Source organism: Mus caroli, chromosome 15 (assembly GCF_900094665.2).
Source record: "Mus caroli chromosome 15, CAROLI_EIJ_v1.1, whole genome shotgun sequence".
In the NCBI taxonomy this organism is placed as follows: domain Eukaryota; kingdom Metazoa; phylum Chordata; class Mammalia; order Rodentia; family Muridae; genus Mus; species Mus caroli.
The window spans coordinates 32,874,133-32,896,975 of NC_034584.1; the positions used below are offsets into that span (position 1 = coordinate 32,874,133).

Below are 22,843 nucleotides of genomic sequence, written 5' to 3' on the forward strand. Positions count from 1 at the left end.
AAAAAAAAAAATGAAACCCACAGTCACATTTCAAAATGCAGTGTCCATAATAGCATCAGCAGAATTCAAAATAATTACCAAGTTGTACTTTAGGGTCTTCCTTCATTTAGCTAATAAAAAAAATCCATAGCAAAAACAACAACAAAAAACCCCACATACCCTTATTTATTTTCCAGTAACATTTATTAACCCTTCTAAATTCCAAGCAACAGAACAAAACTTTGATCCGGGAGGCTTGAAATACCACATTCCTACTGTAAATTTATTGGGGATTAAGGGTGGGAAGTGGCCGGAGAGACAGGCAGCTCACAGCTATCAAGAGCACTTTCTATATCACAGGGCAGTGGTAGCACAAGCCTTTAATCCCAACACTCAGGAGGCAAAGGCAGGTGAATATTTATGGGTTCAAGACCAGCCTGGTCTACAAAACGAGTCTCAAGGGCCACAGAGAGAAACCCGGCCTCAAAACAAACAAAAACCAAAAACAAGCACTCACTGCTCATGTTCACCTCCAACTCCACCTGAGGAGATCCAAAGCTCCTGGCCTCCCTAGAACTGGCACACATGTCAGATAGACAGACAGACATGTAAATTAAAAATAAAGGTTTAAGGGAGTGGAGAGATGGCCCAGCAATTAAGAATACACACTACTCTTCCAAGAGACCAAAGTAAGGTTCTCAGCACAATGTGGCTCACAGCTGCCTGCTCTAAAGTCCAGCTCCATCCAGGGGATCAATCAGGTCTTCTCCGACACCTGGCACCCACCAGTGTACACATAACCACCCACAGACATACACACGTACATGTATTTTAAAATATGAAAGTCTTTCAAGTCATTTGTACTTATAAAATTAGTGAAGTTCATTTAGTATCAACACAGACCAAACTTATTATCTGCTTACACATCTAACCCTTAGAAATATTTTTACCACATAACAAACGTCAGACCTTCCGAGACCATATAAAATAAAGTGAAAAGGTTGCAAGTTCTCTACAGGAGTCTTCTTTCCCTAGAGTTCTTGCAAAGGCTTTGTTATGGTTCGGAATCTTACCCTCTTCTTCTTTAGTTTCCTTATTGCTGGTTGGAAAGCAAACCGATACACAAGCATGTAAAATGTTCCGGTTCCCATCACATCTGTGGCTGATGAACGTCTGTACCATCTGCAGGTTCTGCTCTAAAACAACGGCCTGCTCCAGGTTCCCGAGATGCTGTCGGCAGGCCTCGTAGTCGCATCTGAGAACGTGCTGCATTAAGGTCTGCTTCTGTTCTCAGGCACAAGAGGGGAAAACACTTCAATGAAACTAAACACCAAACATGTCAAAAATTAGATACATGAGAACTGCCTCAAGGCCACTATAATATAATCGTATCTTCAAGGAAGCAGAAACTGATCACAAGTGGCCTGGCAAGGATGAACTCATCTATACTCTGTGAAGAGAGTATGCAAGCGAGAATAAAGTGAAGAACCTGAGGGAAATGTCTTCAGTATTCCAAACCACCTCAACCTGTAGCCAGTAGAAAAGCAGTCAACAGGCTGAGTAGTTGAACGAGAATGCTTGCATGTGATACACAACCGTGTCTGGTGACACCCTGAGATGCACTCCAGCTTTCAAATTACAACTCTAGCAATACTGTCAGCCAATTAATTAAGCAAAGGATATATATTTTATTCCAGATTTATTTTTCAGCACCTCGTTGTTTTAAGAGTTACATTTCAGGACCCACAAGAAGGTTCAGGGGGGGTAAAGTACTTGCTACCAAGCCAGACCACCTGAGTTCAATCCCCAAAACCCACATAGTGAAGAAAATTAACTCCCACAAGCTGTGCTCTGGCTTCCATACATGCCTCTATAACCACACCACAATCATGGGTATACACAATAACAAAGATTTATAAAGAGTTACATGATGATGGCCGACTAGGCCATCACTGGGAAGAGAGGCCCCCTTGGTCTAGCAAACTTTCTATGCCCCAGTACAGGGGAACGCCAGGGCCAAGAAGTGGGAGTAAGTGGGTTGGGGAGCAGGGCGGGGGAGGGTCTAGGGGACTTTTGGGATAGAATTTGAAATGTAAATGAAGAAAATGTCTAATAAAATAATGTGGGGAAAAAAGTTACATTATGTTGTGATACATGAAACACAAAACTTTTGACTCTCTAGGAATCATGATAGGTGTAAATTCCAAAGTCAATGACAGATCTACACAAGACAGTAACGATGCTGTAAGGTATACATAGAAAATATCACTAGCTGTCTCACAGCAAAAAGAAGTAGTTTGATTGCTGGAAAGATGGCTCATCAATTAAAAGTAGATGATATTTTTGCAAAGAACCCAGAATGAGTTCCCAGAGGCCACAGCCTTCTGTAATTGTAGTCCCAAGGGATCTGACACACTACTCTGGCTTCCTCGGGCACCAACAACACATATGCTGCACAAACACATGTTTGCAAATATTTATACACATATAAAATCAAATCTTTTGAACAAACAAACAAAAAATAGCATAGAAATGAAAACTAAAATTATGGAACCCTTAATAGATTATAAAGCACTGGTTTTATTCTAAAAAGCAAACTCATTTTTTGTACAAACAGGTATGTATGAAAATACAAAGGCACAAAGGAAAGGGCACTGAACCTTGCCAGAAACCTGCCTAAATAAAGTCTCCCCTGACTAGACTTATGGGGAAGAAGGGGCCCTAGAGGGCTCACCGTCCACATGGGACAGTAAATCTTACAGGATCTGGCCTGTGTGAGAAAGCCGTTTTCACGCTGGGCAAACTTATGCACTGAAGCGAAAGACAAGGCCTTTGCAGAAGCCAAAAACCCAGTGTGTGGGCAGCACGGGGTTTCCTTTTCTTCTGTATACACTACTCACAGTACACGGGTAACACTGGTGTTTCCTTGCTTTGTGTACCAGGATATACAGCACACTAGCCACTTGGCTGGCACCAGCAACTCTACAGGAAACTCCTAACCCCGACTGGCACTGTCAGTATTGTGCTTAGCTATGCTGCAAGACTCACCCCTATAGCAAAGGGCACAGGGAATTTAAAAAAAAAAAAACCCGCAGCTCTACCCATGTCACATTTAAATCACTCAACTCGGTTGTCTTAGTCTTCAGGTTTCTGATTTTCTTATTTCCCATTGCCCTTGTAGATACATGATAAACATCCTCAAGGTCACATGTCTAAAAGCAAAGAACCTATGCTAACTCTACCTCCTAAACTTCTTTAGATGCTCCAAAAATAGCAGCTTCATTCTTGCAAACCTTTGACTGTCAAGAGAGCCCAGCAGTGAGAAGTGTTCTGTTGTGGAATCCTGACAACTCTGGCTCCATCCCCAGAACCCAAGTAAAAAGAGAACCAACTCCACAAAGCTGAGTGCTGACCTCTAAATGTGTACCTTGGCACACATGTACACATGCGCAAGCTCACGCATGTGAGCATGCACAAGGCACACACACACACACACACACACACACACACACACACACACGTGTGTGCGCGCGCACGGATAGAGATAATTTTGAATGAATAAAACAAGACTTTTTATTCTTTCTTCTTGAATTTGATCCCTTGCATTTAGCAAATTTAAATTTGCTGATTCTATTTGTGAAACCAAATCACAATCTAAATCTACTTCAGCTAAAACTGCATGGAGACATTAGTAAGAACATCTCTACTACAGCTCACAGCCCTGCACCAAAGTGAGGTCATCTCCCCGACCTTCCTCCACCTACTGCTCTCTCCTCCACCCACTCACCACCCCAGTCCCCAGAGTAAACAAATCAGACTTGGAGCTCTCCCTTGACTACCATCCAAATAACAAGCTTGACAGTTTCTAGTTCCTTCAAGTTGATCAAATCTCTCCTGTCCCCTTTTCCCATTCCTAAGAGTTCAAGTTTGCTTTGGTTTTGACTTTGTTTTTGACCACGCCCCTAAAGCCCCAATACTTTATTACTAATCTTTGTTTTAAAAAAAATATGTCATTCACAACTCAAAGTTCTTCTGTTGGTATTCAGTTCAAATTTAGGTGCATCAGGTAAGGACAGTCACCCTAAGCTCTCCCCAGCCATACTACCTGCTACTTCTGACCAACACCACCCTCATCTCTTGGCTAAATACATTTTTCTAACATTAATGAGTTTCAAAGATGACACCTAGTACCACAGACAGCAATCTCTTCATCCTCACCCCAGATATCATGTCCTCAAAAACTTATCCAGTCTGATTTCTCTTCATCAATATGCTATCCCAACAGTATTTATATGTATGCCTTTTTAAAGACAAATTATATCATAATCACCGATTTTTCTTACCTCTTGTTATATTAATAAACTATTATAGGGGAAGAAGGGATAATGAATGATCTTTTCATGAATTTAAGACCTATTTTCTTCTGATTTAAAGTACCAAGTAATTTCAAAAGTTAGATTACCTCTACAGCCATGATGATAATAGCTGCTTTCTTTTTGATCGTTGAGTTGGCAGGAAGGTTTATTAAAGAATGTACGCCCATCCCAAGACTACTAATTGGTGGGAGATCAAGCCAGTCAGGATCCCGTATTCCTCCCATGCAATCTTTGGCCATTGGGTAGATAGTACCATTTCCATCTCGAAGAATAATAGGAGATTCCTACAATAGATGAAAGACACTAAATAATGCTTGTTCTAGTCACAGATGGCTACACAAGCCTGGTGTGAGCAAGCATGCCCCGATTCCAGTACTTGGAAGGACAAGATAGAACAGCTCAAGTTCTGCCTAAGCTTGGGACCCTTATCATCCCCCCACCCAAAGGGGGGGGGGGGGAGACAAAGGGGTGAGAGTAAACCAAGATGGATTTTACAATAAGTGTACTTATTTTAAAATTACCTAAATGTTAGAAATAACAAGCGTTCATAATAGAAAGTGCTAAGTATTATACAGCCTTCATTGATTCTCTAGTAGGCAAACCCTAAGTGGCACAAAAATGCCAGTTTGTATCTGCTCTTTAAAACAACAAAAAATAAAAAGATAAGTTGAGCTTCTTACCTGCCCAGCAGTGAAGATAGCGACACTCCTCTCATCCTGACCAAGAAAAGCAACACTGCTTGTTGGGAAATTATTCTCTTGTTCAGCCTTCCCTGTGGCAAGATCAAAGACACAATACCGAACCCAGCTTCCCGTCTTCAGAACAGCATGGACACCTTTCAAAGGCACAGAAATAAAAAGAAAAATAACAAAGTCTTCCACACCAGTTGTGAAAACATCCAGCCACATTTCACTCTGTTGTGTTACATGCCAAGGTAAAACTGTCAAATCTCAAACAACTGTACCCTAGTCCCGTATGTTTCAAAAGATCTAAGCTGTACACAACTGTACAAGGCTTACCTTTGGAATCCACATTTACTGCTAGTATTTCAGTCTTCTCCGGTATACAAAGCTTTTTGGGAGTCCTCTGAAAACAGTCGGGAACTTTTGGGGTGCCACCCGTTTTGACAACCTGCAAAACAACACACGTAATTTTGCTCTCACTGTAACACTCTCAATGAGTTCCATCACCACATTCTCTCAACTCCCGCACATACCTGCAGCTCATCAATTCGAAGTAGCCTGCAGTCCTGCAGGAGCGAGGAAGGGTCGGCGTCTGGACCAGAGCTATTCTGACAGGTGGTGTTAGTAGATGTTCCTGGAAACTTAACAGCGACATAGGCACCATCTACCTTCAGCACCTGGAAATAAGAGATAGATACAATTAGTAAATATTTTAAAAGGCTTCAATAAAAGCATGCAAATTCTGCTTGTCCAACTGACAATACTAAAGACACTCAAATCCTTGTAAGTACATATCAATGAATACCACATTGTAAGGTCAACCTAGAAAAAACAAAAAACAAAAAACACAGAACTTTGTTGTTTATATCAACAAATTACAACTGAAAGAAACAACTCACACAGCCACTAATCACAACGAGTGCTAAGCCATTTACTGACCCAAAACTAGGTTCACCCATATAAACCTCTTATCTTCTGTCCTCATTGCCTAAGCAGCAATATCTGATAAACAGGTCTTTTTCAGGTTTCATGTGTGCTACACAGGTCTTCACCATGCAGCTGAGTGGGGCCTTGAATAATTCTGGGTCCTTCTGCCTCCACCTCCAAAGGGATGGCATTACATACACCACTGATCCATCCCAACACTTTCTGCATCCATATAGGTCAGCAGCCTAGAAAGCCGCAAGGCTCTTCAAATGGGATTGGCATGACTGGGGACAAATATATGTTACTAATATTTTATTTAATAAATTCAAATTGCCAGATCCACAGCTTGTGGCCACAGAGCTGTCAAACTGGAAATCAGATCAACAATACAGACAGACAGACAAGCACAGGACTTGGAAGCAGGACACTTGACTCTCACCTCTTCTACTTAGTATTTGTGAGTCAGTGTGATTTTCCCAAGTCAAACTACAGTTAATCAAAGGCCCTTAAAAATTGTACATCTTGGTTTACTATCTCTTTCCATTGTGTACAAATGAAAACAATCATACTTTAAAAGATTATATTTTACAAAAGTAAAAAGCAATCAGAAAATCTTCACTGCCCAGATATTCTATGCTGTAGAGAAATTCAAATTTTGTACTGAGGGGCAAAAGGGTCAATTAATGACATTCAAGTAAATGGCTTCCATTTACTTGACTTCTTGGAAGAAGAAAGAGGAAAACGAACAAGGTAGTGCAAAGGAAAGAGAGCTTAGTGCTACAAATGAGCAGCTTCAGAGTCTCAGTAACGTTATCAGAAAGTACTGTGCTGCGACAGCAAGCGAGCTCCGCAGCTGAGGACTCACACCGCACAGTCCTGAGGGCCAGTGTGCATGTAACACACAAGCATCATGCAAGGGCCTGTTAACTCAGGTACCAATGGATTCACCACACAGGCAGGCACACACACATGCTCGTGAGAACGCACACACACGCGCACACGCACACACACACACACACACACACACACACACACACCTCCCATACACATAACTAATCTAATTGTTTAAAAAGACAGATAGTAATGTATCACTCTACAGCTCTTCTATACATCTAAACTTACCACAAAGTAACCTAAAACAACTCCCCAAGGCACACGAGATGGCTATTCCTGGTTGTCAGTTTGACTACATTAGGAATTAACTAAAACTCAGGGGGCTGGGTACACCTGTGAGGAATTTCTTAAGTCAAATGAAGAGGAAAGGCCCACTTTTAATCTGGGCGATACCTTCTGCCTGTAGCCTACAAAGAGGATGCAGAAGGGAACTGTTTGCCCTGTGCTCCCTCGCTCGCTTGCTCCCACAAGGAAAGACTTTCCTTCACTGGCACTGGAGCTTCTTCATAAGATTCCAGTATACACAGAAGGCCGACTGAGACAGGCAGCCGCGAGGACTTAATAACTACCAGCTCCTTGGACCTTCCATTATTAGACGGTCACTGCTAGACTAGCTGGCCCACATAAGTCATCCTAACAAGTCCTATGTATATTCCTGCTATCGGTTCTGTCCTCTGGGGAGTCTTCATACACCACAGCATCACCTCCAACAGAGACCCATCTGAAGTACAACTCAGACTGATGAACCCACTACAGGCAGCCTTGAAGAAAGGGGTCTCAGACACTAACCATAAAAACCTTCAAGGAACCAAAATGAGGTACTAAGTACTAACTAATTCTCAACTATTTTGAACAAACCTTGCCAACAGGAACATTCTTAACATCTTCAACAAAAACAACTTCCCGAAGGGACCACTGCTCCTCATTCACCTTCTCCTCTTCTTTCGGGGCAGGAGTTGACCGACGTCGTTCTTAACAATAAAATGTTAAGTATCAAAGGGAGAATATAAAAAAACCTTTATAGAGTCTATCTAACCATACCAGCAAAGACAGTTAGCAAAGGAATGGAGAATCTTTAAGTCACCCCTTTCTGAATAGAGGCTGTAACATAAAACTCTTACTTCACATAAACTCACCATAAACAAAGAAGAGCTACAACTGGTTACTGCTTAACTAGATTAATATTATTACAATCAAATCCTAAAATGAGCCAAAATGTGTGTGCTACATTTAAAAAGGAATATATTCTATGTTCTTAAAACACTATGTAGCTTCAATCTGTGACTTTCAAGGAGCCTGAAATCTAGGACACAGTTCTAAACCCAGGTTTATAAATTCTAAGAACAAGTTGAAATCATGTCATAACTAATATACAAAGTAGTAAGGTTCTCAAAAGGAACTGTAACATATATTCTGGGCAGTGTGTGTGTGGGGGGGGTTCCATTGATGTTTACAAAGAATTTTATATATCTTTAACTATAAAAAAAGGAAACAATTTGGACCATAAATACTGTCTTTCCACTTAAAGCTGAAAAAAAAATTAAAAAAATTAAAAAGAACAAAACACCAAGGGAACACACAACATCTATAAAGAGAGACTTTTGAAATGCTGTGAGTTGGCTGTCTGCGTGGGGCCTTGCTCTGACCACTCACAACACACACAAAGCTTACTGTATGGCATGGATGCACTGCTGGCAATTGAGGAAGCATCGCTGCAGGTGGATGCTGGTGATGGTGGAGGACCCATTTCTGTTTTTACTGGTTCCTGCTTACTCTCGGGCCTGAAATGAGAAATGTAAAGTACTCAGTCTCCTTATGACTAGGAAATAAAACAACAGAACCTTTCAAACCATTGACTGGAACAAGTTTATAAAAGAGCAAAATTCTTTTTCCTTTTTTTTTTTAATTTTGGTTTTTTTCGAGACAGGGTTTCTCTGTATAGCCCTGGCTGTCCTGGAACTCACTCTGTAGACCAGGCTGGCCTCGAACTCAGAAATTCGCCTGCCTCTGCCTCCCAAGTACTGGGATTAAAGGCGTGAGCCGCCGCCACCACCAGGCCTAAGAGCAAAAATCTTATTAATGAATAGTTTTTAAACATCAAGTGTATTTTAAGGCAACAGTTCCGTGTAATAAAACAGATACATGGTGCACATAAGGAAGATAAAGACAATAAACAAAGCTTTCCACAACTCAGGCCGGCAGCGCACACAGACCTTCTCTAGGAGATACCGCTAACATTACAACTCAGGCCGGCAGCGCACACAGACCTTCTCTAGGAGATACCGCTAACATTACAACTCAGGCCGGCAGCGCACACAGACCGTCTCTAGGAGATACCGCTAAAATTACAACTCCCTGATGGTCTGTCTACAGGCAGCACACAGTATATAAAGTATAATTATTGCTAGACATAACTACTTAGTTGCTCACAAACCTTTTAAAATTATTTTCTGTATTACATATAAAAAATAATTTGAGTCTTCACCTTAACCCTCCTACTTCCTACTGCTCTCACTGTGAATTTCATCTGAATTTAGACTAAAAGTCTTTAGTCTAAATGAAAAGGAAAAAAAAAAAAAAAAAAAACCAACAGGGTCTCCTTATGTAGCCCTGTCTGGCCTGGAACTCACTATACAAGAGCAGCCAGCGCATCCATCTGAACTCTACAATGATTCTAAAGTGAGAGTGTTTTACCACCATGCTTGAGGCAGTCAGCACTGCTGCTCTGTAAAGAGAGATGGGGACACAGACCAATGACTGATGGCTAGCATACTCTAAGTGAAGGTTCTTCAATGGCAGGCAGGAATTTCTACTGAAGCAGAAAAGATTCTGTTCTCAACATAGAATCTTACTTAACTTTATTGACAGAAATTGCTAAATCCAAACAAGACTTTGAAAAATCTTTTTACAGAGCTTAAACATATTCTGTTCATCTTATGTACAGGTTATGTTTGGTTTTTTATTTGTTCATTTGTTCTGGCTTCTTTGAGATAAGAGTGTGTATGTGCTACTGACTGGCCTAGAAATCCCTATGTGGAACAGGCTGGCTATGAACTTGAGATCCTACCACTGCTTCCCAAGTGCTAGCTAGGGTTGACTACAGGCATACACCCAGATCATCACACCCAAATAAGTGATATTGATACATCAAAGCTGGGCCACCCCCCAGTACTATATAAAGTACAATTCCTTTTCAGAGTTCAGAATATATGAAAAAGTATAATGGTCTGTCCTTATTTTTATTTTATATATATATATAAAACTAGGAGACTCACCTATGAATCTCCTTTTAAAAAAATAAGAACTAAAACTATAAATCTTAGGTTTTAGTGTCATAGGTTTATTTTTTGTTGTTGTTGTTTTGTCTTGTTTTGTTTTTGCTTTTCAAGATAGTGTTCCTCTGTGTAGCAGTGGCTGTCCTTGAACTTGAACTCCAGAGTGCCGGGATTAAAGGCATTCTCCACCACGGCCCAGCAGTTGTATTTTTAACTTACTGAGAAACCAGCCCCTGGGCTTCCAAGCTTCAGCTTGCACTTTAGCATCACAAAAATAACAATCAGATGGTAGTCACTACGCTTGTTTGGACGTGAGACACACAAAACTTTCACAACGTAACACGGGTTTCCATGTGTAAGATGGTATAATGCACTCATAACTTAGCAAAGGGAAACCACTCTCCCATGTTACGATGATGGTAGCACACTTCTATCAGGTTACACTAACCACTTCCTTCCAGAGGAGGAACAGTCCTGGGAACCATATTAACACCTGCAAAACTCACAGGCTAATGAAAACAAACAAACAAACTAGAGTAAGACATGAAGAGAGATCCACTCTGACCACCATCAGGAATTATAACGATGCCTTCAGAAGGGGCTCGGCTGTTAAGAGCACTTACTGCTCTTCCATAGGACTAGGGTTGGCTTCCAGCACACACAGCAAGCAAAACACGCATATACATAAAATCAAATTTTTTAAAGAAGAAACTGTAATGTACAATAAACAAAAAATATTTCAGCAAGTCCCCCAATTCTTTATCAAATTTTTGATGATCATTTCCACACATATAGAAAGATCTGGGTGCTAACAGAGGCCCCAGGACTCACTTTGTCTCAAGGGTTTTGCTGGCTTTTTCCATGCTCTTCAAGCTCTCTGGAGACCGAAGTTGAAATCTACAGCTATCATTCATATTCCACACTGACTCCATCAAGACACCAACTTTAGGAATCCCAGCACTGATTGAAAAGGCGACTGCTCCAGCATGATAGAGAGGGTTATTTCTTAAGCACACCTAGCAAACAAAAGAAAATCAGTCAGGATGACAGAACAAACAATGACATCAGTTCAAAACGTGCAGGAACGTACACTCGCTGTGTTTTCTAACACACACTCATAAGCAGCAAGGATGTACTGTACCCTTCTTCATCCAAATATTCCTATCACTAACGAGCAGTGCCGTCAGCCTGTCTGCTAGGAATGAATCACTGAGTTCAGAGCCAGTGTCAGCCATTCTACCAAAGGGAAATTAAGCACAGGAGAAGAAAACAACTACACTTTTCTCTGCTTCCTGTCATCTGTAACTTTTCCTTCCTTAATTCTGATGTTCCATAGGCTCTAATACAGTCTCTAGGGATGTTTCCCTTAGCCTTCAATGGACACTGTAAACTTTTAAAGGAGTATGGCGTGCAGCTCAGCCTGTATCCCAGCACTCACAAGGATAAGATAGAAGAAATGACTCAGTAAAGCTAGAATAAGACTCCTAAATAAACAAACAAATAAATAAATACTAACCGTGGCCTCGGGGGTTTAAGCAAGTCCAATTGTCAATGACCTATAAAATTCTCACTGTTAGCTAAAAAATAGGACATATGAAAGGACCTTGTAGAACTAAGGCTATAATACTCTAAAGCTTAAAAAAAAAAGAAGCCAGAGGTTCATTCATGGGGCAGTTATGGGGCGGGTGGGCAGCTGGCCTCCAAAGTAACACTGTCAAACAAACCACAGCAGTGACTCAGTTCTCAACAACCCCACATCAACTACTACAGGTTTTGGCATAAATAGTCTCTAAAGCAAACTTAGAACTTGGAAAAATGTCTGGCCAGAAACTTTCGGGAAACTTTTGTCCTATCTGCCACCTTCCACCACAAACCAAAACCAGCTACTGCAAAGCATGCTGCTACCTTCTCTTAAACATCTCTCCCTGACACTTAGTGACTGCACCTACCTACATTCATACTAAAAGCTTTTCTTGCCAGGAATGATGGTGGATTCTTTTAATATTAGCACTCGGGAGGCAGAGGCAAGGGCATCTCTCTGAGTTTCAGGAGGCAGAGGCAGGGGCATCTCTGAGTTTCAGGAGGCAGAGGCAGGGGCATCTCTCTGAGTTTCAGGAGGCAGAGGCAGGGGCATCTAATCTACATGGCAAGTTGCAAGCAAGTTTCAGGGCAGTCACAGCTTCAAGGTGAGACTCCATTTCAAGAAAATACACAAAACTCCCCCACAAACCTATCCCTTATAAACTCCAACTTAGCCTTACTACAAAAAATAAAACCAATGAAAGCTTAGAGCCCAAAAACTGCTCAACAAAAGCACTTTAACTGAAATCAAAACTTGGGCTATTATTAACTGAAATTCTTTATTAGCATCTTCTTACAACAAATGTACCTCAAAGACAAGAAACAAATCAAAGACATGGGCCGGCAGTGTTTAATTAACAGTAAATGCATCATTCTCAACTATTAAGATCTATGGATGCAGGGGACCAGCAGTTCTTTCTGTTGTCAGAAAGTCAATGTGTACAATTCTGTGGCTACATAAACCTCTGGTTTTAAAACAAAATCTTCCTTGTACCTCAAGGTACTTTGATGTGTTCTATCCTTCAGCGGTTTGTTAACAATTTAAAATTTCCCTTTGGTCCAGAGCAGTGGTCGTCAACCTTCCTAGCACTTCAACCTAGCACTTCAACTTCTCTCCTATTTGGAGTCAACCCATGTTGTGATGAACCCAAACTATAAACTTATTTTCATTGCTACTTTATAACTATGACTTTGCTACTGTTATGAACCACAATTATCTGTGTTTTCCTATGGTATTAAATGATTGCTGTTCAAGGTTCACTCGGCCCCAAAGGCTGGAAACCACTGGACTAAATATGGCTCAACAATTAGGAGCATTTATTGTTCCTACAGAGAACCTATATTTGGTTGCAATCACCCACATGGCAGCTCACAATCATCTGTAACTCCAGATCCAAGAATTCAACATCTTCTACTGGCTTCAACCAGCACCAGGCACACACATGATGCAATACACACACATACAGGCAAAATATTCATACATATAAAATAAAAACAGGTAAGTCTAGAACTACATAGATCAAACCTGTTTCCTTTGTCCCACCTCCCCTGCCAGCCGTGAAGTTGTCACTTGTTCTTTAAACAGCTGCTATGTCCTGTCTGTAAGATTAGTCACTAATACTTAGTGTTCACATAGAAGAGACCTTGTTCAAAGCACCTTCGGGAAGTGCTGAAAACTGAGTCACCTTGTGCCGAGCTGACATTTCTATCTGGGAGATGAACAACGCAGAACAAGACACTCATAGATTGGGGAGAGGTAAGGAGACAGAGCCACAAACAAAGGAACCAGTCCAGGAAAGCTGGGACTCAGTATGACTATTTCTTGACACACAGAGAGTGGGGTAATGGTACATTTTAGTGCTGAAAAGGAACCTGAAATGAAAATGCAGCATGAGGAGGTAGGCAGGCTGTTATGTAATAAAACTCCATACTTGTCCCAAATCCCATGGACCATGACATACTTGAAGCTTTACACGGTACACTTGCTATGATAAATACTAAATTTTATCATAAAAGATAAATATCCATCAGCCTCCTTCTGATCTCACACATCAATATCCCCAAAATCTTTTAATTCTGTGGGTAATCTCATTTTAATAATGAGTAAATATGTTAGTAACTACAACTAAAAAGCTTTAAAATATTTTATGATAGCAATAAAATCAAAACCAGCAAAAAATATTAGTGGCAACAGTTCAAAGTTACTTTTTGATGATCTCTTCAAAACTCCTTGCTTTTTTAAAAACTATGTATTTGTGTGTCTTCATGGGTATGTGCTCATGAGTGCAGGTACTTGCAATGTCCAGAAGATGGTGTGCAATCATCTAGAGCTGGAGCCACCAGGAGTGACAAGCTGCCCAACAGGGATGCTCCAGAGTGGACACTTCTAACCACTGGGTTCACTCCAGCCTTTCAAAGTCCTTTTATATCATACAAGGCATGCACATGTGCCATGGTGTCCATATGGAGATTGGGGACTTGGTACAAGTGTTTTTCTCCCTCTACTCTATGGAGCTCCAGATTCAAACTCCGGTCACCAAATTAACAGAGTCATTGAAAACCCATTTTTACTAAACTGTTACTATCTTATTGTCTCCCTCATTCAATTTGCTGTACTCTGTGTGAGGCATTCAGAGATAATCAACTGCACATAAATAAAAGACTGAGAAATAAAAGGGACATGAGGCCTCCAAGGCTCCTACACTTCAAATATGTTAGAAAATATAATATTCTAACATACCATCTCAGAGCCTTGAAACACCAATACATAGAAATAAATGCAGGGATCTGAAGCGGCCTCTTCCTGACAATGCCCCCCAGAGTAGACTTTCAGCCTGCTCGCCTCTAAGACTCCCCTAGGCTGTCAATCACATACCCAGGCTCATAGCTAGGACAACCTCAGCCAATACTCTTATAAGAGTCATTCAGGCTCCGCAATGGAAAAGCACTAACTACTTCTTGAAGCTAGGCCAATAAGGAAACCCTGCTCTGTAGGAAAACTCCTACAGACATGAAACAAGAATCTACAGAATGTTGCTTCTCTCTCTGAAAGAAGGCTGACACAGCTCTGACACTCTACAACCCTCTACTCGACCCAGAACGTTTAGCAACACTCACCTTCAGAAAGGCTTATTAAGGGGAGATAATTGTTTTTTTAAAAGAAACAGCCATTTAGACAGGCTCAATTCTAACCACTTACCTGAGTTCCAACAGTGATGTTTGGCATGGAAGAAATACCAGCACTGGATTTGGGCTTTTTATTTTTTGCTCTAGCTTTCTCTAACATTTTCTTCCTTTGACTGAAAGGAACAACACCCCTGGGGAGGGAGGGGGAAGACAAACATAAATGGGTCAAAAAGCAGCAAAGCGGTCCGTTAAGGAAACCTAAAGCGACTGAGCCGTGTAAGTACTGCTGGTGTGCAGCTTCTCAGCAATGCCTTTCTCAGCTCAGGACCGACCTGCAACTGCTATTTATTTACACCTTGCTCGTAACTTTAGTAGTAAATAACTGCATCCAGTTTCATTCAATCTTCAGGTTTAAATTCTATAGAAAATACAACCAATATTCTCTTTACAATGAACTTTTCCTACAAATTATTACTGGTATCCCCTAAAAATACACTTTGAAAGGTTAACTTTAGAACCTTATTTAACTAACATACATACATGCATACATACATACATACATACATACATAAAACACTATTGAGGAAAAATTCATGCAATGAAATTGTAAATTACATATCCCATAATTTACAATTGTGTAATAACATACTACATATGTATATATAGAAGAAAGGATAAAAACTACCTGCAAATACTAGCCGTAGTTATCTGTAGATAGGAGTCTGTATAATTTATTCTACTCTGTGCTGTCATGAAACTTAATAACATGATTGCTAAGCATACAGTGTTTGCATAAATGTATTCTTAGTTTTTCAATGCAACGGCTTTAAAGGGAAACTCCTTCCTGTGTCTACAGAGCACTGTCTTCAATGACCTCATGATGGCACTTTTTTCTTCAAAGATGCTTTCTATGTAGCAACAATATTTTGTGAAAGACACTTACCACCAATACAAATTATTCTCCAGCTGGGCACAGGTATAAAGGGCACAGCAGTGTAAAGAAACTATCCGTTCTCCTTGAAGTTCAGAGTAAGTCTGCGCTGTGTGTTCTAACTTAGAAGCCACAGAACTTAATGTTTCATCCACCCATGTAGCAACCTAAGGAAGATGATAGGAGAGGCTTAAGTAAGAGCTGTGGTCAACTCTAGAGCAAGGAATAATGTATATTCTAACGACTCCAGCTCTAAAATGCTTGGAGTTTAATACAACAAAAATAAAATCCTTCAGACACTTTTCCTGGGGGTTGGAGAGACTGCTCAGTGATTAAAAGCACTTCCTTCTCTTGCAGAGGACCCAGGTTCAGCTCCCAGCACCCCATGGAGCCTCACAATGTCCTTAATTCCAGCTCTAAGAGATCCAACACCCTCCCGTGATCACCACTGACACATATGCAGGCACTCATATACTCATGTACATCAAAGACTAAAAACTACCATACTTTATTCCCAACCATTCCTAAGGCACCAACCATGTGCTCATCTAAGAATTCTTAATAGAACCCAATCAATTGCCTTAAAATCACACTGATCACCTGACGTGTGATTCCAGGCTACAGCTATACCATGAACATGCCTGATCGCAGCTGAAATGGAACATCAACACAATTTTAACCAGGCTCTCCTAGCTTAAAAACCCCTTCTCCTTAAAGTGTCTCTTAAATACTTTCCTTTCTCACTTTTCTTGGGTATTTTCTTCTTTCCTCAACTATAGAAAGCCACTTTAAACACTGAATAATATACACAAGCTGGCAGGATGACTGGGTAAAAGTGCTGGCCCTTAATCCTCCAAGTTCAGTCAGCAGGTCCCATATGTTGATCTAGAAAGGACTGTGCTGTCTCTCTCACCTCCACACATCCCCATACGCTCACACTACAGTAAGCAACTTTGAATTATATTATATGCTAGCCAGCAAAGACTAAAAGGCAGATTACTGCTGTAAATGTTCAAAGGCTTTTATTATGGACCTACATCAGACTGACTGAAAGATGATGAGAAGAGGCAGAGAAAGCAAGCCACAGCTTTAAGCGTGAAATATCCATCGATGAAAAAATGGTCCCTACCTTGTTATTTTCAGTAGCTACAGTTGCTCTTATGCTATTTGCAGACAGGAGGACTATCTTTTCATTGGTCAACCCCAAAAATGTTGCTCGTGGATGATGCAATGAAGGATTCTTTGAAAGCATAAGAAAAAATGATTACTACTTCTTATATAGACAAGTAGAGTCATTCATTCCAACTTACTGTATATAACAATATACCTGGGCATTTCTGTAAGGCTCAGATTCACTCCATTTCCACTGATAAAGTTCTCCTTTGCTGCTGACAGCAAGAAGCTCAGAATACAGAGCCCCAATGCAGGTAAATTTTGTTCCATCCTATAAAATAAAAATAAAGCAAAACTGTGAATACGTAAATTGTCAAATTCCTTGAGTTGGACACTGCTTGTAATCACTACAGAAATCCAAGCTGCCTGCACAAGCACATCCACCTCAAGCTACAGCATTCTCCCGCCTCTGGCTCCCTTCCACAAACGCTCCTTCAGTAGCCCTGGGCTGCTTCCTCTTTCCAGACAGATGTGCACCAGGACACAACTGCAGCACTTGCTGTTGTCTTGGCCTTCCCTATGAGGTCATCCATTCCCTCTCCTCCATCGAGTCTGTGCAGAGACTCTCAGCAGTGCTGACAGCCGAGCTCCCATCCTGTCATAGTCTCAGTTCACAGTACATGTCCCACCAGGATATTTACCAGTTTATCTTACACAAATGGAAGATCTTATTCAACACTGTAGTCCACAGAGAGTACTCAATAAAGGTGCTAAATAAAGTGGGGAGGAGGGAACAGTAAGATTCCCTCCCTGCAGACACTTCAAGAGTGTCCTGCCCAGACCGTACTGAGAACAAGTTCCCTAGTTTGTTTTTTGTGGTAAAAGTTCATTAACTTTTAAGGTGAAAGGCACAATAAATTAGGATGCAATTATATTTACAAAAAAAAAAAAGAAGAAGCAATGACTGTAAATATGATTTTTTAAATGTAACACAATGACTGAACCCAGAAAGACACCTTAAAGCAAAACTTCCAATACAGCAGCTACACTGCTGACCTAACTTGGGGATATCTATCAAGGGTTCCAAGCAACAGGTTATACCTCAGAATTTACAAAAAGATCACTGACTTTAATCTTACTGGATCTGCCCTAACTACGTCCACTTCAAGTCACCCTACAGACAGCACCTGAAGGGTGACACTCAATACAACGTCAATCCTTAAAGTCACCGCTGCCCTTTCTCTTCCTGGAGGCCCCCAAGGGCCTGTTCTCCCTGGAGGGTTGCACTGTGTCTTACCTCCTCTGCCTCATTCCCACTTCTCAATCCTTTAGTTAAAATTAAATATCATGAATAGTATCAGCAAATGGGAATCCAAGACCCAGGCCCACTTACTAAAGCAACCCAGGTTCGATCATGTTTCTCTAAACCCATTCTCATATCTGAGGTGACTATACTTTAACAACTACTGGTTTTGGGGAGAGGAACCAATATGCAAAGCCTATGGCACAAGTTCTTAATCAGATTTAGCCAAGTCCAGGCTGCTCCCCACTTCACCTTCCTGCATAGCCTTCCCTGTCACACAGTAAAATCACCTCGCTAATTTCTTGAGCACCTTCCATCTCCAGTCAAAGACCTACTTTAAAGGACGCACACACAGACACACACACTAAACATAGCTTCTTCTTCTCCCCCTTCCCCCATAACCATTCAACTGGCACATCCTTCAGCATCAGCCTAGAGGTAAAGTGACCTCGTTCATACTTACGCTATTTCAGCTTGCAAGGTTTCTGAAACAAATACAATAGTACTTCTAGGTGCCAAATGGATACCCCATAATAATCAATCTATTCTCTGTAAAATGTATGGTGGCATGAACCTCCAGGCCGAATGCTCAGCGAGGAGAATCAGAGGTCAAGGCCAGCCTGAGCATCAGCGCCACTGTGCCCTGCGCTACATGTCCTCTCTTTTGTAAGTCACTAGCAGCGTTCCTTACCACATCATCAGCCCGTTTCCTCCAGACCAGGTCACTGTCCCCTACGGCTCCACCATCAGCCTCACCAAATTTTGAAATATGATGCCCACATTATCTACAGAAGTCTTTGCTGACATCGTTTATTTTTTTAAAAAGAGAGCTGTGATATAATAAACATAATTTAACATAGGCATAAGGGTTGAGAGGTACTGAGAAGAAAGTAAGCCATCCACACCCAAAACCATGAGCATGGCACCTCATAGAAGAGAGGTGGAAACTGAGGCAGATCCAAATTGGTGGGAATGGCTCCTGAAGGACAGATCCGTCTCCACAAGACCCACATCACCTGCAGTCCCCCACCCTACTGATGGCCCACTGTCCACAGTCCAGCGGTGGATCTCACGTTCTTCTCTTCCTTTTCTCTCATCAGCCTAGCAGCTAACAAAGGAATGCTGCACTTGTCAAATTCCTTGCAGTCTTCTGTCCTCTGGACCATATTTTGGTTAAGGTCTCCACATTTGATTCAAAAATCCTACCATGCTCAAACTGACTAAATTTTCCTTTTCCTGCTCCTCTAGTTCTCTCATGATTTCAACAGTGTTTGTTCTCTTCTTTAAAAACTAACAAAACCTCACCAATCTCATCACAGACTTTCTCTAGAGACTCTGATGGACCATTAGTCACTGAAGAACAATACATTCATTGGCAAGTTGATCCTCAGCCATATACAATCTATGCTATCTTACTATCTCTACTTGGCAAATTATAGCAGCAATCCTGTACACTCACTGTTCTACAAACATACTATGAGCTTTCATGACTCAGAATCCATGCATGATTATGGTTAATGCCAACTTGACTTTGCTTAAATGTCAGATCCTCCGTGAAGCCTTTCTCCAGGCTCTAAAATGAAATTAGTCCTTTCCCATTCAATCCCTACAGAACTTTCTCCATACACAGCTTCAGTTTAGCGGTGATCCTAACACGTCACACCCCGTGGTAAAGGCTCCTCAATGAGCTCTAACCTACTGTAGCTCATAACACAGGGCACATCAACCAAATGCAGAGTGAACCAATGAAACAACTCCAAAACAGCACCGTCCTGAACGAATCATCCTAACTGGAAAAGTACTTATTTAAAAAATGACTTGCCACATCCTTCCAGGGTGGCCCACTGTTCACCAAGACAAGTCCTAAATGAGCCAGCTGGGCGGATCAGGACCTGGAAATCTGCTATGGATCAATGCTGATGAATGGCGCAATAACCAGCCTAAGGAAGGGACCAAAAGGTCACTTACTGGGACTCGCCACTGAACGCACGTACAGAATGCAGCACATACAGTGCTATGATCAAGAGTCTGCTATGCCACTTGCTCGGCTGTGGTTCTCCGCCTCATCCTCTCTCTCTCCTAATGACATCCCTCTGTAATGCTTCTTTCATGTGACCCGGTCTTGTTTTGCTCATTATCAAATTACACTTTATACACTTTTTGTCTTGCTGGCCTGGTATTCGCTATGATATTCAAGTTGGCCTTAAACACATGGCACTTCTCCTGCAGTCTGGGATCACAGGCATGTGCCATAATGCCTGAGTGGAGCTAACATTTCATAGACATTTCTTAGAAATTCCTAAGTGTCAACAAACCAAGCTTACATTTGTAAAACTTTGTTCTCATGCTCATCCACATGTAACCCAAGGTACAATGGCCAATGAACATGTTCCAGTAGCAGCTGACTTCTCTAGGAAGCAGTTACCACATGCCAGCCTCCTTTCTCTGCCATTAGAGACACAGCACATGACTTCATATGTAAAGAGCTGGTAGGAATAACATACTCATTTTCCCTAACCTTTCTGAAAACAGATCCAGAACAGTAAAGGATGTGACTGCTAATTACAGTGCTGATCTGGGGAATCACTTCTGTATTCCTCCCATTAAACACCACTAAGCCCTCCCACCGAGCTTAGCAAATGAATACATGCATCCTTGAAATCTAAATAGTGGGTTTTGTCAGAGCACAAAGCAAAGTCTTTATGTTCGGTGAGTTTTACTTACAGAGATGTGTGATTTATTGCACACCTTTGAAGTTTCAACATGATACTCCAGCATATTACAGTAAATAAAATAGTTGCCCTGGTTGAGCAGACTCAAATTGATCATATCACAGAACTGACACCACTTCTTTAGCTATAGTCTCTAGCAGAAGTGAGAAGTTAAATGTTTGTGCCATGTGTGCACCTTTCTAGCTTCCACTGTGTCTTCCATTCACACCTCATCTATGGCAGCCAACTTCACTCTGTCTCGGAATGTCTGCTCTTTCTTTTCTGAAGACAAGCCACTTAAGAGAAATCATGTAGTGTGCATGTTTCTAACTGGTCCACTTAGCCTACTTCCCTCTAATTCTATTCCTACTGTGACAAATAGGATTGTTGGCTACTCATTCCCGTGTGTGTGTGTGTGTGTGTGTGTGTGTGTGTGTGTGTGTGTGTGTGAGTGAGAGAGAGAGAGAGACAGAGAGACAGAGACAGAGACAGAGAGAGTGTGTATTACTTACATACCATTAACAGACAGTTTTTCCATATTCTGGTTATTGTCAGTACACTGCAGTGAGCAAAGGCTTGTACACCCTTTTACAAGGTGATATCATTCTCTCTTAGCACATATCCTGACAGAGTGTAGAGTCTGTTGACCTCTATGCACAAACACACACTGTGGCGCACAACCATCCACAAGGATAGACACAATAAATTAATCAAATGGATAAATATAAAAAAGATAAATTAAAGGAGAGTCAATTGGTAATTCTGTAAAATTAAAAATGAGATATATGAAAATTCCTAATCAGGCTACTGACTTTACTATTGACCATAGCACTAACAAACAACACGAGCACTGGCAAAACTAAGCTTTCTCATCAGTCTAAAGTGCTTAAAAGTTTACAACAAATAAGCAGAGACAGCTCAGTAGTCTACCCTTCCAGAGGACCCAGGTTCGATTCCTAGCACTAATGGCATCTAATGACTTTCTAACACCCTCTTCTGATTTCCAAGGAAGCCAAAAAAGCACATAGTACACAAACACACGTGCAGGGAAAATACCTGATATACATAAAAACCAAAAGAAAGAACAAATAGTTCAGACATAAGCTTTATAAAATTCCAATGACTATAGATACAAAGTTAAGATTACTTTTTCCTCTGCTGATAAGCAAAGAATGTAGAAACACATTCTATGAAATGAAAGAGCTACCAAAATTTAACTTAAAAAAAAAAAAAATCTTACCACAATTTAAAAAATAAAAAATCACATTTAAATAAGCAATTTGTACCAGTGGTTTTAATCTGTCTATTGCAATAGACCTGAAGGTTTCTTTGTTTAGTTTGGTTTTGTTTTTTTGTTGTTGTTGCTGTTGTTTTTTGTATTTTTTTTTAAGTTTTCAAGACAGGGTTTCTCTAGCTCTGGTTTTCCTGGAACTCAGAGACCCGCCTGCCTCTGCCTCCTGAGAGCTGGGACTGGAGGCGTGCGCCACCCCTGCCCGTCTTAGCCTTGGAGCTTTCTGAGAAAAGGTTGTAGCGGTCACTATAGACCTCTATGTAGCAAAGCAACAGTCCACCTAGCAGCACTCAGCACACATCTGTGACACACAAGGGATAAGATGGGTCCATGCTTTTCATCTCTTCTCAAATGTTAGCTTAAGCACAGGATTTCCAACTGTCCTGGGTTGGGGACTCCCAGGCCTTCTGTAGACCCTCACTTAATTCTCCACCAAATACCAAGTGGATCCCAATCCTGTTCTGTTGCCCACTTACTTCCTTCAACCCTCTCAAGTGGTGCCCTCAAACCTTTCACTCAGGAATCACAATCCTTAACCAAACACCATGACAGAGCTCATACAACCAGCGAAAGACACAGAGCAATGGCATCCAACTCCACAGTTAGAGAGAGAGAGAGAGAGAGAGAGAGAGAGAGAGAGAGAGAGAGAGAGA

At 41.2% G+C, this 22,843-nt stretch overlaps 1 protein-coding gene across 3 annotated transcripts in view; it reads right to left on the minus strand.

Moving 5' to 3' along the window:
• The window catches only part of Ubr5 (ubiquitin protein ligase E3 component n-recognin 5), a 115,504-nt gene that overhangs the window by 47,247 nt on the left and 45,414 nt on the right, over positions 1-22,843 (minus strand). For all 3 annotated transcript variants that reach the window (XM_021183495.1, XM_021183493.1, XM_021183494.2), the window contains exons 10-21: positions 17,100-17,216; positions 16,902-17,012; positions 15,785-15,939; positions 14,915-15,032; positions 10,966-11,150; positions 8,531-8,640; positions 7,718-7,830; positions 5,572-5,715; positions 5,375-5,486; positions 5,036-5,190; positions 4,442-4,639; positions 1,053-1,263 (exon numbers count right to left, since the gene is read on the minus strand). In XM_021183495.1, the coding sequence (XP_021039154.1) occupies positions 1,053-1,263; positions 4,442-4,639; positions 5,036-5,190; positions 5,375-5,486; positions 5,572-5,715; positions 7,718-7,830; positions 8,531-8,640; positions 10,966-11,150; positions 14,915-15,032; positions 15,785-15,939; positions 16,902-17,012; positions 17,100-17,216 (1,729 nt within the window). The remainder of the gene's footprint in view (positions 1-1,052; positions 1,264-4,441; positions 4,640-5,035; positions 5,191-5,374; positions 5,487-5,571; positions 5,716-7,717; positions 7,831-8,530; positions 8,641-10,965; positions 11,151-14,914; positions 15,033-15,784; positions 15,940-16,901; positions 17,013-17,099; positions 17,217-22,843) is intronic.